Source organism: Sus scrofa, chromosome 14, assembly GCF_000003025.6.
Source record: "Sus scrofa isolate TJ Tabasco breed Duroc chromosome 14, Sscrofa11.1, whole genome shotgun sequence".
Classification (NCBI taxonomy): Eukaryota; Metazoa; Chordata; class Mammalia; order Artiodactyla; family Suidae; genus Sus; species Sus scrofa.
In genome coordinates, this window is record NC_010456.5 from 140598981 (window position 1) to 140614481 (window position 15501).

Genomic DNA, 15501 nt, shown 5'->3' on the forward strand with positions numbered 1-15501 from the left:
CGACGCCGGCCGGTTAACCCGAAATGTGAGCGTTCTCAGGTGTAGGCTGCGCTCCACCCGAAGGGCCCGCCGGCCGGTGCCCCGCCGCCCCTCCCGCAGAGACGCTCGCTCGCGCCACCCCGCGACGCCTTCCTCCCGCATCCTGACTCGGCACACACGTGCCCTTTGTCCGGGACGCTCCAGTCTCTGTGTGTGTCACCGAATGCCCGGCAAAGGAGGTCCCAGGCTGCAGGTCGGCGCCGATGCCCGGGGCGGAGCGGCGCAGCCCGGACAAGTACCGCGTGCGCAGGCGCAGCTCACTCCCCGCGCGGCTTGGCGCCCGCGGGCCCCCGTACGGCCGGCGTCTCCATGGCGACCGCGTGGGCCCGGCGGCCTCCATTGTTGGGCCGGCGCTTTCCGCGCCCCAGGCGTGCAGGCGTGGTGGTGGGCGGGCGCCGCAGGTGAGGCGGCGGGGCGGCGGGGCGGCGGGGCGGCGGGGCGGGCTGAGGAGGGCAGGCAAGGCCCCCCGACTGACCCTGCGCGGTGGGGAAACCGAGGAAGGGGCGGGGACCAGAGCAGCCCCCAGACCCCGCCCCGCCTTCTTTAGGTGCGGTCGTTGGGCTCTTGGTTCTGAGACCTCCCTGCTCAGAAGGTCTTAGGAGGTTGAAGCCTCCCTCCACGTCGGTTCACAGGAGAGGGCCCACCCGGGGCGGGACAAGGTCTCCAGGAAGCGCGGGCCGCCTGAGGGGGCACCCGCGGGCTCGCCCCCACGTGTTAATTGCTGGACCTTTGGGCAGTTCCTTAAGGAACCCTCACCTCACATGCCCCATCTCTAAAATGGAGGTGTGTGCACACACACGTGCCAGTTGTTGACTGTCCAGAGTTCTGTAGCAGTGAGCGAAGGCTTCTAAGCTCTGAAACGTTCCAGTGTTGATGGTCATCGCTGGATACGTTGAGAATTAAACGTGGAAGTGTGTCTCTCCGAAGGAGGTTTTGGTGGGCTGCCGTTCTTGGTCTTTGTGTTGATCAGAAGTATTGCTGAAAAACTAAAATTCAGAGTTCCAAATTGACCCATTTCCCCCAGTGCCTGAGTTGGGTGCTAGCCAGACCCAGTGCTGGTCACTGAGCCAAATGGTGAACTGGACTGTCAGGACCGGGCGGATGGAAACAGCACAGAACCAAGGCGCAAATTAAAAGGTGCGAACTTCGGAGCCCCCACTGCATCTATGGGAGGTTTTGCTGGCTTGTGGACTCTGAAAGTTCTGATCTGTTTTCATCTCTAAAATAGCCGTGTCTATCTTGCATTTTCCAGGAATTAAAAATTAAAATCTTGGGACTCCATGATGCAAAGGGAGGAGCAGAACATTTTAATCTGGACCTTCTGGCAGTCCAGTTCATGTTAGAAAAGTCAAACTTATGATACCGTTTGTTAAAAACCACGGTTTTTGTAAGCAAGCGCAATCGCTGCTGACCTGCCACGCAGCTGGCGTCTGGCCTCGTGAATGTGCCCGTGTGCTGAGCTGTTGCTTCTCTCCCTCCCGGCTCCAGGTGACTCCAGACGCAGGAGGATGAGCCGCGTCCTCAGAGAATCGTCTCCTCCTGGCTGACGGATGGAGGGAAGCAGCGCCTGCAAGGATCCCGGCTGGGCTGCAGATGCCGGGGGCGGGGCTTCCGACGCCGGGGGCGGGGCTTCCGACGCCGGGGGCGGGGCTGGTCAGGCTAGGAGCAAGCCCGCACTCCCCTCCAGAGGCGCGCCCGAGGGGGTCGTCCTTTCGTCCGCACCGATTTTAGACTTGAGTCAAAGTGGTCTTCACCATTTAGGAGAGATCTTCAAAGTTCCCACCCTCAAAGTAAGTGGGGCGTTCTTCTGGGCCCTGTGCCCACCTGCTGCGTAGCATGAATGAAGGCTCCTTACGTGTAGGTTTCTTTTCAGAGAAGGTCTAGAATGACACGAGCCTTAACTGGAGGTTTCCCGTGCTGCTCTCAGGGGAAGGAGAGCTTCATGCCTGGGACCGGCCGCTGGAAGCACCACGCAGAGTCAGACTCTGGCATCTTTTCCCCATCCTAGCACCCAAAGCCGGTGATGTAAACCAATGCCGAAAGCACCTTTGGGCGCTCTCTCGCGCTGTCTTTTTTTTGATCTTTTTAGGGCCTCACCCACGGCATGTGGAAGTTCCCAGGCTAGGGTCCAATCAGAGCTGCAGCTGCCGGCCTACACCACAGCCACAGCAACCCAGATCTGAGGCACATCTACCACCTACACCACAGCTCATGGCAACGCCGGATCCTTCACCCACTGATCGAGGCCAGGAGTCGAACCTGCATCCCCGTGGATCCGAGTCGGATTTGCTTCTCCTGCGCCACAAGGAGGGGAACTCCTCAGCCTTGGCCTCTTAATCAGAACACAAAACTCCTTAAAAATGCAGTGACACTGTTCCTCCCCCACGGCTTTCCAGGTGTTGTGTCTCCCTCGGGCCCAGTGCCTTTGTCTGCTTCGCATCCAGTGGGCACTGTTTCCTCCCGTGGTTTCTAGAATACGTTTCCATCAGAGCACAGCTCTGACGGAAGCCAGTCGAGAGGGCTCCCCAGCTCTGCTCTCGCGGCTCAAGAGTCGTGTGGTTTCCTCAGACCTCCCTTTGTCTCCCTCTGGAGGGTCCCTGCAGGTCCCCCTGAGAACGAAGTGCAACATGTAAAGCACAGTGTCCACAACACAGCACACACCTCAGCCACCCACCGGTACGCTGTTGATGGACAGCTTGGGGGCTGTTTCAGAAGCCGTGTGCTGAGATCTTCAGTGGCAGCTTAATTCGCTGGGCCCGGAGTTGTGTGACCCTCCCTGGCCTCGCGGCCACGCCTGCGCGGGTCTTGCCGGGTCTTTCCTGAGCGCTGACCTCTCTGGCTCTTCCTGCGTGCGCTGCTTTGAAGGTCACCCGTCCTCAGCTCCGAGCGAGGAACCGGCGGAGTCATGAGGCTCACGGTGCCCCCGGGCATGAAGGAGAGCAGACATTCCAGAGCCTTCTTCAGGCTTAATGAAGGAACTTATTTATGCCTCTCAGAAAACAGAGATACCACTGTAAATATTACCGTGGCAATGAATCATTGAGGGAGGTGACCGGGCAGGGCCGTGGACTTTTGGGGGTACGGGCTCATTTTGCAGCCATGGCAACAATCTCCAGGGCCACCGGCAACACCTCCAAAGACCCTTGTAATCACGCCCCAGGCCCTCATGCTCACACAGCCTCATGGAACCCAGGAGGAAAGCTGGGCTCAGCTGCTGCGAGCTCCCAGCATCTCCGTGGAGACGGCTCTGCCCTGTCTCTGCGAGCTCCCCTTTCTGGTGTTGAGCAGGATCTGTGGCCTCCACGCTGAGCCCTGAGGGGAAGAGCAGCCTAAAGCAGACTCGGGGGCTGGCCGGAGGGCCACCTCGTGGGAAGGTACCTGCATGTTGTGTCCGTCGTGGGCACATTGCTCCCAGGGGCTGCGCTGGCCACCAGCAGGGAGCGATGGTGCCCGTCTCTGCTGACCCAAGATTGTGTTTTCATGGTATTTGTGGAGTCCGACTTCACGCCAGTGTCTCTCAAGTGGCTCCTGGAAACGCGAAGGGACTTGGGAGGTGGTGCTGGCCGCAGAGCTGGGAGCTGAGAGGGTGGGATAGGCAAGGCATGGCCCTAATAGAGCAGCACAGTCTCCATGGCTGCTGCTCACCTGGTGCCCTGTGGGCTGTTGGGCCTGTGACCCATGTTACAGGCAAGGATGCTGGAGCACAGAGAGGTTCAGGAACTTGCTCAAGGCCACACAGCTCATGGTTTTCAAAACTTCAGTTTGAACCCAGGCAGCCTGGCTCCCAGGCCAGGGCCCTTGACAGCTGTGCTGGTAAATGGAGCTGTGTAAGCGAGTGTGCAACATGCGTGCTAGGAACCTGCGCAGCCTAGAGCCGCAGCGTCGGAGGTCATTTTTGCAAGACTGTGAGATCTGTATATTTTTCATAGGTGGCTAGAGTCAGTGTGTGGTCATTTCATCCACTGTCCTGCCTTACTTATGACAGGGACCTAAGGGTCTGCTGAGTGGACGTGTCACCCTTCTTGACATAATGGTTGCTGGCCATGTTTGCGTGGCCCGTTCTTACCCCAGGTGGCACCACAGCCAACAGCTGTGTCTGGGTCCTATTGTCTCCTTTTCATTGTCTCCTTGGGTGACAGCGGAGGCCCAGAAGTGGCTCCCGCCTTCATCCTCTGGGCTGAGGGGCTGTGGACGCTGAGAGTGGCATCTTAACTGCCAGCCGGGAGAGAAGCAGCGTCTCCAGGTTGGAAAGCGGCTCCAGAGGCTGCGCAGTGAGGCCTGGCCTCGTCTTTCTACTCTCAGTATAAACATCACGTTTTTTCTTAACCTGTGGGATTGCAATCATTAGTGGTTCTCTTGGAAATGCTTTGAAGGTGTATCCTTTTTTTTTGGCTGTGCCCATGGCATGCAGAAGTTCTGGGGGCAAGGATCGAACCCGCACCATGGCAGTGACCCGAGCCACCGCAGTGACAATGTCAGATCCTTTACCTGCTGAGCTACCAGGGAACTCCAGGGTATATCGTGTTTTAAAATTTAGTTGGTTGACAAAACATTCTCTTCCCCCCCTCCCCGGAAGCAATTGCATCTTCAGCGAAATGCCCTCTGCACGATTCCTGAAGACTTCTTTCAACTATTGCCAAACCTCACGTGGCTGGACCTTCGCTACAACAGGATCACAGCGCTTCCTTCCGGGATTGGCTGTCACAAGTGAGTTGCACGTCTGCTTTCAGGTGGGGGACGCGTCCTCTTCCTGAAGTTCTGACACCTGTTCCTTGTCTGCTCAGTCCCCGCCCCAGTGGGATCCTGACTTTAGGGTAGAAGCTCGCAGCGGCGTTTTAAAAGCCAGCTGGGAGGTGCGCTGGCTGCAGGTGCAGATGCACGCGTGTGGGTGTGAGGGAGGGTCCCCCATCCCGGCGGCTGCCGGTGCCTCTGCAGGACGGTCCAGACGGCTTTTGCCACAAGCTGGTTCCATCCCTGCCTCCCGGACCCTGGAGCTGCCTGAAGGGTCAGAAATACTGTTAATGAATTAAAACCTGTGGCTTTGCTCCCAAGGGCCCCTGTGTCTCTGTACTGGTTCCTGGTAAATAGAGAAGTTCTTCCCATTTTGGAAAGTTGGAAACTCCAAAGCAGGCACTGTGTGCCGTCCTGCCCAGCCCGCCCTCGGATTCCAGGCCTTTCCTCGCAAGCCTGCTTCCAGACCCTCTGCCGAGCGGCCCCGCCCCCTGCTGCCTCTCCCAGTAGCTGCCCCCTGGGAGCCGTGCGCGCTGAGGCCAGCCCTCATCCCTTCCCCTTCAGGGCCCTGTCCTCTGCCAGCTTCCTGACCTTTAGAAGACGTGAGATGCATTTCACACCCCGCTTTATCGTTAATGCATCCAGGGCAGAGGAGAGGGCAGGTGCTAGGCCCTCTGGTGGGCGTGGCCTTGAGTGGAGGGTGTGGCCTCGAGTGGAGGGCGTGGCCTCGAGTAGACCTGAGACGCGCGTTTGAAGCAGGTCCAGTGGCCAGAGCTTTAGGTGTCGATGCCCTTTGGGTTTGTAGTCAAAGAGCCGGGGGTGCACCGAGGGTTTGCGTGGAGGGGCAGAGTTTGACTTGGTTCTGTGTCACGCTGCCAAGAAGGGAGCCTGGCTGCCCACGCGGGAGCTGGTGGCGCTCCGCTGCTGTAGGGCGTGGTCAGAGATGGGGGTGCCCTCCCACCATGTACACGCAGCAGGGCAGAGGGTGCAGAAGGCCCTCCTCCTCAACCACGGCTCACTGTTTTTAGAAGTGTTTTTTAAGGAGTGAGGGTTTTGGAGTTCCCACTGTGGCCCAGTGGGATCCGTGGCGTCTTGGGGCGCTGGTTGGATCTCTCGCCTGGCACCACGGGTTAAGGATCTGGTGTTGCTGCGTCTGTGGCTTAGGTCCCGAACGCGGCTCTGATCTGATCCCTGGCTGGGGAACTGCATATGCCTCAGAGAGGCCAAAAACGAAAAACAAAAGTGAGTATTTTGTAACATGTAACAGTGAGAGGAAACCTCCATGGATCACCCGCTTTCAGGCTCTGCTGGGTGGCAGCCGATCCCAGCGGGTGGGGACCGAGCCAGGCCCTGTCTGCCTGGAGCTCCTGGGGAGGTGGGTGTCTGCAGGGTGGACTGCCCGCTGTGGGCCTATCCCCGGTCACCTGGTGCTGTGTCTTCAGCTCCAGCCAGGTGTCCGCCCGCACGGGTGTGGCAAGGGTCTGTGCCTTCTCTGGGCCTTGTCCCTGCCGATGTGACCCAGGCGGCCGCGGTGAGGTCCCAGGTGCTCCTTGTCACAGGGTCCTCACCTGCTGGGTTGGGAGCAGCTTAGTGCTTTGTGTCCATAAACTGTCTCAGCAGTGGCGCTCAGCTCTGGAGAGTAATTGCCACTCGGGGTAAAAATAAACTAGTGCTGTTCTTCTGAGCACCCTTCTTCCTTCTAAAATAAGCACACGTCTCAAATTTTGGAATTCTGTGATTTTGCCAGTCAAAGCCAGCTGCTTAATGTTGTCTAAGATATAATTTTGCATGTGATTTATAACCTGTTATATCATTAAAATTAGACCAGCTTGCCGAAGAGCTGAAACATATTCATTAGAAATTTTCAGTAATTATGGGCTTATTAAGAGCCTTAAACTTTCCAGAAAGCCTCATGAAAACAATGCCAGTGTTCATATTCACCCCTTCTCAAGGCCTCGGCCACGTGGGCTCTGGCAGCAGGCAGCGAACGTTAAACAACGGGCATCGGGAATTCCTGTCGCAGCTCAGTGGTGAACGAATCCGACGAGGAACCGTGAGGTTGGGGGTTCCATCTCTGGCCTTGCTCAGTGGGTTAAGGATCTGTTGTTGCCGTGAGCTGCCGTGTAGGTCGAAGACGAGGCTTGGATCCGGCGTGGCTGTGGCTGTGGGGTAGGCCGGCAGCTGCAGCTCCGATCCGACCCCTGGCCTGGGAACCTCCACATGCCGTGGGTGCGGTCCTAGAAGAAGACAAAACACAAACAAAAACACAAAAAAGCGGGCATTGGTAGACGTGCTGCTTTGGGCAGAGCAGCTCCAGTCCAGCCTGCAAATGCGTGCATTCAGCTAAGAGCCAGTGAAAGGGCGTCATCAGTGATTTACTGCCGGTGTTGGTAACGCACCACTTACAAGTATCCACAAGCCGCTGTCAAGCGTCATTTTACAAGGCGGGAAGATCCCTTGGGCACGTCCAGGTTAGCAGTCGGCTCACATGCCCCCGCCCCACAGACAGACGCGCGGACGCGGGGGCCAGACCATCCCTGCCTCTGACCCGAGAGAGGCGCTCGGGGAGCGGAGGCACTTTGCCGCCGCAGCTCCTGTGGGTCTCGGGAGAAGCAGCGCTGTTCTCCGGGCTGCTCTGCTTCAGCGGAATTAAAAGCGGGCCCGAAACATTAGGCTGAAGTAACAGTGTTTCAGTAATTTGTCTTTGTGTTTATCAAGGAAAGTTTAATTCACAAGGTGTACTTTTTAAGAACTTCAGATAATAGGAAAGCCGAGACATTAAAGGGAATGGAAATTGCCCAACCCTCGGGCAATCCGATTTTCCTTGGGGGCCGCCCGTCCAAACGTTAAAGTTAGTTTAAATGAATACTTACTAGAACTCTCAATCCCGTGTCTGTGAAATTGTATTTTCTCCCTTCACATCTCGGGGTGATGCCCTGGGGAGCGGGGTGTTGATTTGAACCTCTTCACCTTCCAAGGCGGAGCGAGGCGTGTGACAGCACCCCCCGCCCAAGCATCGGTCCCTGGGCACTGGGAGGGCGTTCCCCGCACAACGGTACTGGGGAAGAAGCCGAGGATGTGGGAGGGTGGGCCGACCTTCCAGGCTGCTCTGTGCCCCGCTGGCTTCCTGGAGCTGCTGTGGGCGTGAGCCTCGGGTGCCAGCGCTGCAGAGAAGGCCGTGGGCAGCCGTGTCCTCTGCACTGTGGGCCTCGGGGTGGTGGCCCATCCTAGGGGTTACACAGGGCAGCGTGGGGTGAGGCTGGGATGCCGCCAGACTCCCCACGGGCACAGGCTGGTCCCCGGTGTCCGCAGCGCTGAGGCCCAGGGCTGAGGCTGGAGTCCCGGCCGGTGGCGGCAGAGCGTGCGCAGAACGTGGGCCCGTCTGCATTGAAGCTGCTGCCGTAAAGGGACAGCAGCTGGAGAGTCTGGAGGTGTGTCAGCGGGATGGTCATTTGACTGTTTGCTTTTTAAATTACTTACTTTTGGTTTTGTTTTAAAGGCATCTGAAAACTTTGCTCTTAGAAAGAAATCCTATCAAAATGTTACCTGTGGAGCTGGGTAAGTGTTAAAACGACAACCTGCAGATGGTTTAAATGTGGCTTCTGAAGTTACTGGAGCCTGAGGTGGGATGTCAGGCAGGACCTGGCAGGGGAGGCCAGCTTCTGCCCCGTCCTGCTCAGGCCGGAGGTACCAGGCCCTCAGGAGCTGTCCCTGTTACGATGTGGCCCCGAGTGAGCCCAAGGCACAGACAATGCAGATGACGCCCGGGGAAGGTGAGCAGCCAGTGTACCTGGGGGCCCCGGTGTGCTTCCCCGCCTCCCTCCCCAGGGGCCGGCGTGGAGCTACGCAGGCTTCACAGGGTTCCCGGAGAGCCTCGCGGCTTCCTGGCCCTCAGCAGCACCTGCTCAAAGTTGCATCGTCCCACGTGTATTCTCGGTGCTCTGGCGTTTGGGGATCAGCACTGTGTTTTGAGGTTCACCCACGCTGGCCTGGAAATCTGGAGCACGTTTCTGTTCATTTTCCGGCTGTGAGTGCTGATGGGGGGCGGGGAGGTTGGTTTCCTCTGTCCTGCGTCCGTCTGTCCTAGAGTTTTGCTCGTTATTATCTTTGTTTTCTTGAGGTTGAGTCACTGTGCCTTTTTTTTTTGACCCAGTGAGCTGGACGCTCAGATCATTGGGGTTTTTGTGGTTGTCTTTTTAGGGCTGCACCTGTGGCATGCGGAAGCTCCCGGGCTGGGGGTCGAGTGGGAGCTGCAGCTGCCGGCCGAAGCCACAGCCACGGTAACGCTGGATCCAGGTTTCATCCGCGATCTGTGCCGCAGCTTTGCAGCAACGCCGGATCCTTAACCCACTGGGCGAGGCCAGGGACCCAGCTCAGCATCCTCACAGAGACGGCATTGGGTCCTTAACCCACTGAGCCGCGGTGGGAACTCCTACATCTCTCTTTTCTAACCCGGGCAGTTGCAGCTCTGGTTCTCTCCATTGCCGCCGAGGCTCTGTCCCAAGGTTTTGGCGACTGGTGTGTCTTCATTCAGCTCAGATGTCTTCTGATGTACGTTGCCCCCTGGACTCTTGTAAGTTTCACTGACTTTTCTAACAAGGAGAGATTTGCGACGCTCCTTCTGTCACTGGGTCCTAACTTCATACCACACGGACCTGGGATTCTGGCTACTGCCACGTGCTGAAGCTTGCTTTCTGGCTCAGGATATGCTCCGTCTGGTAAATGGAAGCTGCCCTTGAGAAGGGCGTGTGTTCTCAGCGTGTCGGGTGTGAGGTCCGTGTGTTCAGTGGGGCAGCTCGGCTCGTCTGAGCGCTGGGGTCCTGCATGTGCCTGAGCCTTCCTCGGCCCGTCGGGACCGGGGAGGTGTGTCGAACCTCGTGCTGCTGGTGGGTTTGTCTGCCTTTCCTTCTTCGTCTGTCAGCTTTGCGTGGTGTACTTTGATGCTGTGTCGTTGGTGGAACACAAACGTAGGATTTTGCTGTTTTCTTGTCGTTTTTGCTCTTCTGGTGTGTGGGTGGCGGGACCGCATCGTAGCGCACGTTCCCGATGGCGGGTGACGTGGGCTGGCCCTGCGGTGGGGCTGAGTGGATCCACTCGCTGCGCCACGCGTGTGTTTTCATGCTCGCTCTCCCAGCCTCTCCGTGTCCGAACGGCGCTTGCAGCCCGCCGGCTCGTGGCGGCGTCTTGCTCGTTTCCTGCCCGACCGTCCCTGCCTTTTACCGGAAGCGTTTCGGCCTTCAGTGTTAACGCGGTTACATGCGTGCACGGATTTAGGTCCATCATTTGATGTTTGTCTTGTTTGCTTCTCGTTCATTCGCGTTACCTTTGTGCTGGTTGGATGTAATTTTACTTCTGCTGTAATTTTTTCCCGACTTTTTAGCTACGTCCTTTATGTTCCTGTAATACTTCACTAGTCACTCTCGGGACCGCAGTGTCCCCCTTTGAGGTAGTGCTGCTCCGGGTCCCAGAAACGTGGTCCCGGCTCCACACCCAGCTGCTCGGTCCAGTCTGCCTCCCGTGCCCTGAGCCCCGCGTGTCGTGTCAGCCTGCAGACCCACAGTACAGTATTACAGCTCGGGTTTCAAGCAGTCACGTGTATTTTCTAAAAAACCGAGAGAGGCGTTCCCGTCATGGTGCAGTGGGAACAAATCCGACTGGGAACCATGAGGTTGTGGGTTCGATCCCTGGCCTTGCTCCGTGGGTGAAGGATCCGGCGTTGCTGTGGCTGCAGCTCTGATTTGACCCCTAGCCTGGGAACCTCCATATGCTGCAGGTGCAGCCCTAAAAAGCAAACAAAACAAAACAAAACAAAGAACAAGCGAGAGAGAGGAGAGACGTTTTCCTGCTGACTCGCTGCCTGGCATCCCTGGTGCCCTCACTCTCTCCCGGAGACCCGGCTCTCCCTTTGGCCTCGTTTTCCTCCAGTGGAAGGGCTTCCATTTGGATTTCTCAGTCAGTCACTAGCCAGGGATCCTCTCAGGTGGCCTTTTTCCTGCTGATCATCTTTGATGGCACTTGACCCCGGAACAAGGCGGGGGTTGGGCGCCCCGCCGTGTGCGGTGGGGAACCGGGCGTAGCTGTGCCGTCTCTGCGCGCGGCCTCTGCCGTCGGAGCCCGCAGGGTCGCCGCCGCCCTGCGTGGGGTCCGGCTTCGCTGAAAAGAGCCTGCGGGCAGGCGGGAGCGGCGCACTTTGGCCCGCAGTGTCCGGGGCCAGCCGTGCCTTCAGGATGTGTCTCCGCATGTTGGCCCGTGTGTCATGTCTTTGTATTTGTCTTGCTCGGGGTTTGTCGGGTTTATTCACTTTTAAAATCTCTTGCCAGATTCGGGCTGTATTTTGGACACCCCTCCCCTCGGCGCCCTCACCCCGCGTGGCGGGCCTTTGGTGCCAGGCCCCCAGCGCCCGGAGGCTCTGCATGTTGGCACAGCCGCCCTCTTCCTCCTCAGAGGCTACAGATACATACCTCCGAGTGTGACCCTTTGCCCCAGTCGCCTCCAGGGCGCTGGAAAGGGCATCTAGATGGCTTTTTTCAGATACTGTGTTTTCAGTCCTGGGATTTTCATGTTTTAAAAAATTCTTTTTTTCTGCCGAGAGTTCTTATTTTTTCACTTGTCGCAAAGATGTTTTCCTTATGTCCTTGGCATCACGACCGCTGTGTGCGTTGGTCTGCCGGGGCTGCCGGACAGACGACCCCGGACGGCCCCGGGGCTTGGGTGACAAGTGGACTTCCCGCGGTCGCAGAGGCTGGTCGTCCACCATGGAGGTGCCGGGGGCTGGCTCCTTCCGGGGTCTCCTCGTGGCTGTAGGCGTCCCTTCTCCCTGTGTCCTCTCTGTCCTCGGTGGCTCCCTCTTATAAAGGACATCAGTCAGGTTGGGTTAGGTCACCCCTTAATCTTCAAAGGCCCGGTGACCTTTGGCGGTTCTGGCTGTTAGAACGTGGACCTGAGCTTGGGGGATACAGTTCAGCCCATAAATAGGGAAGGTCTCATCTGCTGACCCGGCTCAGCTCAGGGTTGGTCTCCACCGTCTGCCCTTTCTCTCAAATATGGGTCACCTTTTCCTGTTTCTTCATATGCGCAGTAATTTGGGGTCTTTCCCGGACGTCGTGGTGGATACAGTTGGGGTAGAGATTATGGGTCCATCGCATTCCTCTCTAGAGTACTGATTTTTAAAAAATAAGCAGTTTGGTTCACGGGACTAAGACTCCAAACCCTGCCCTCCTGCGGGGAGCAGGGGGTGACATCTCTGCTCACTTCTCACAGCCGTGGCCGTGCCGTCGGCCGTCTGTCCCCTGAGCGGTCAGCTCAAGACTGCAGAGTTCAGGGCTCCCTCGGCAGCGCTCTCCCTTCTGGGACATGCCCTTGGCCGTTAGCTCTGGAGGCTGTCCTCCAGCGCCGCGGGCATTGTGACTGTAGCTTCCTCTCCACGTGGTGGCCGCCTGTGTGTGCCTCATTCTGGGGCCTGACGTGGCAGGAAACCTGCACGGATGCTCACTCCCCTGCTGTCAATCTCTCCCTGAAGTTGTCCGCCCCCAGTTCACCTGCCCTTTTTTTCTTTCTGGCTGCACTTGCAGCATGTGGAAGTTCCCAGGCTAGGGGACCAAGCCTGGTCCACAGGAGCGACCTGAGCCGCAGCAGTGACAATGCTGGATCCTTAACCCACTGCACCACAGGGGAACTCCTCTGCCTGCTTTTTGCTGCTCTCCTGCCTGCAGGTGGTTTGCGTTTTGTTCCCTTTCTCGTTGTCTGCAGAGTTGATCTGATTGGAGCTGCAGCAGCGCTGCTGGGGGCAGAGCCCCTCCCGGCCCCATTTGCATCAATATCTTAGGGCTTTGCTAGAGTCTGAGCTGCGCGTCCTTGACTGAGTCCTGTCCACCTGCAGCAAGCGCCCCTCCTCTTCCCGACGGGCGCCGTGTCAGCAGTGAGCTCCCGCCTGCTCCCTGCCTTTGTGCCGTTGTCACGATCTCGCTTTTACACGAGCTGGACACCGTCAGGCTGTCAGGATGCACGTGTCCTCACATGCTCCCTGCTGGTGCTTTTCACGCCATCTCTCAGTTCCAGGTTCGCAACTGGGGAGACCGTGTTGGCCTGAAGATGTGTCTTGTGCTACGTTGAGTCTTCCGGTAATGAATTATTACAGGGTTTTAAAAAGGTCAACTTTATTTTTCCTTCGTGTTTGAGAAATGCCTTGGCGGAGTAGAGGAATCTAGACTTTGGGGGTTGTTCCTACTTTAGAAACGTCTCTTGTCGTCTGTCATCTGCTGAAAGGTCAGCCGTCAGTCTTGCTGCTTTCTCTTCGGAGAAATACATCTTTTTTCTCTGGCTGCTTTAAAGGTTTTCTCTTTAAGTTTCAGCGTTTGTAGGTGGCGTGTGCTTGGGTGTGGTTTTCTTTGAATGCGCTCTGCTTGGGGCTCACGGAACTTCTTGAATCTGTTAGTTAATGTCTTTCGTCAGACTGGGGCAGTTCCTGGAGACGCAGCTCTTCTCTGGGTGTCGTGTCTCCACTGTTCTCTCCTCCTCGCGCCCTAGGCCTCCAGGTCCGTGTGTGCGGAGACCTTGCTTCTTCTCCCTCCTCGGATGCTGCCTTCGCCCACACTCTCTCTCCTCTCTGTTCCACTTGGGGTGATTTTCTGTCCACCTGCCTCTGAGCTCGCAGATTCATCTCATGCTGTTTCCGGTTTAGTGTTAAGCTTTTCCATTTCATTCATCGGTTTTCACCTGGACTTGAGAGTGTGTGGGGGTAGGGGCAGGAGTGGAAGATAATTAGCAATGCTTTTTTTTTACTTTTTAGGGCCACACCTGTGGCACACGGAGGTTCCCAGGCTAGGGGTTGAGTGGGAGCTGCAGCCGCAGGCCTACAGCCCAGCCATGGCAACATGGGGTCCGAGCCACATGTGCGACCTACACTGCAGCTCACAGCAACGCCGGATCCTTAACCCAGTGAGTGAGGCCAGGGGTTGAACGCACATCCTCCTGGATACTAGCCAGCTTCATTACTGCCGAGCCATGACGGGAACTCCACTAATTCATTTCTCATATTGTTATGGGTCAGTTCGCACTCTCTGTTTCTCCCTGACCCAGCTCGAGAATTTCTTCCTTTTACGGGACAGGTTTGCTGGATTCTGGTGCCTGATGAGCAGGTTTCCCCGCACTTTGGCTGCTATTCTTCCACTGTCTTCTGGCCGCCGTTGTTTTGGACAAGAAGTCAGATGTTAGTCTTATTGGTGGTCCCTTTACGTGGTGACTTGTTTTCAAGATTATTTTCTTTGTCTTTCAGTAATTTCACTGTGATGTTTCTTTTTTCTTTTCCTTCTTCTTTTTTTTTTGTCTTTTTGTCTTTAGGGCCACACCTGTGGCATATGGAGGTTCCCAGGCCAGGGGTCCAATCAGAGCTGTAGCCACCAGCCTACACCAGAGCCACGGCAACACGGGATCCGAGCCACATCTGCGACCTACACCACAGCTCACAGAAACACCAGATCCTTAACCTGCTGAGCGAGGCCAGGGATTGAACCTGCGTCCTCATGGATGCTAGTCGGGTTTGTTAACCACTGAGCCACAACGGGAACTCCCCTCCCCCCCCTTCTTCCCCTCACTCTGATGTTTCTAAGTGTGAATCCCTCTAAGATTCTTACTCGTATAGATCAAGGCGTGTCATCAGCCGTGTGATGTCTTGGGCCTTGGCTTCGCTCATGTGCTTGCCGCTCGTCTCCTCCCTCCGTTGCTGCTCTTGTCACGTGTACACCAGCACACCTGCCGTGGCTCCGAGCTTCCTCTCGGGACGAGTCTCTTTTCCTCTCCGATCTTCAGATTGAACGCTTTTGTTTATCTCCACTGTTGTCTGCTGTTTTCTTCCGCCATCTCCTCTCTGCTACCGAGTCCCGCTAGTGAATTTTTCATCTCAGTCCTTGTCGTCCTCAGCTCCAGGATAGTATTTGGTACTTTTGTGTCGTTTCTTTTTTTTTTTGATGTTCTGTGCTGGTTGTGTCTTGGTTTTATATCTTCCTTTACTTTCCTTGAATTTTCCCTTAATCATTCAAACATGGGTTGGTTTTTTTCCCATTTATTTTTTTAATTTTATTTATTTATTTTTTTTGTCTTTTTGTTGTTGTTGTTGTTGCTATTTCTTGGGCCGGTCCCGCGGCATATGGAGGTTCCCAGGCTAGGGGTTGAATCGGAGCTGTAGCCACCGGCCTACGCCAGAGCCACAGCAACGCGGGATCCAAGCCGCATCTGCAACCTACACCACAGCTCACGGCAACGCCGGATCGTTAACCCACTGAGCTGGGGCAGGGACCAAACCCGCAACCTCATGGTTCCCAGTCGGATTCGTTAACCACTGTGCCACGAAGGGAACTCCTCCCTTTTATTTGAACCTATTTAAAATGACTGTTTGGAAGGTTTTTTCCTACTTGAAGACCGCTTCTCCCTACTGCTTGTTTCCTGAGTTCAGGTCACATTTTCCCCTTCTTTGGATGGCCCAAGGTGTGTTTTTGTTGTTGTTGAACTGAGGGTAGTATGTTCTAGCAACTTTGTGTTTTGATTTTTACCTGAGGGCTGTTATTGCTGCTTCTGTTTGTTTAATTTTGTAACTGCCCCGGTCTCAGTCCACAGAATCTGTCTTCTGTTTTGTTTTTGTGGTTTTTTAAGGGTTACACCCTTGGCACATGGAGGTTCCCAGGCTAGGGGTTGAATCAGAGCCTCGGCTGCCAGCCTACACCTCAGCCCTAGCAA

At 56.3% G+C, this 15501-nt stretch overlaps 1 protein-coding gene across 2 annotated transcripts in view; it reads left to right on the forward strand.

Annotated features, from left to right (window-relative positions):
* Nucleotides 305-15501, forward strand: part of LRRC27 (leucine rich repeat containing 27) — a 28535-nt gene continuing 13338 nt past the window's right edge. Inside the window, exons 1-4 of one of the 2 annotated variants that reach the window (XM_005654153.3) lie at nucleotides 305-440; nucleotides 1528-1829; nucleotides 4616-4746; nucleotides 8270-8328. In XM_005654153.3, coding sequence (XP_005654210.1) covers nucleotides 1590-1829; nucleotides 4616-4746; nucleotides 8270-8328 — 430 coding nt within the window. In that variant the 5' untranslated portion in view covers nucleotides 305-440; nucleotides 1528-1589. Of the gene's footprint in view, nucleotides 441-488; nucleotides 1177-1527; nucleotides 1830-4615; nucleotides 4747-8269; nucleotides 8329-15501 lie in introns of those variants that run through there. The other variant, XM_021073877.1, reaches the window with a different exon arrangement.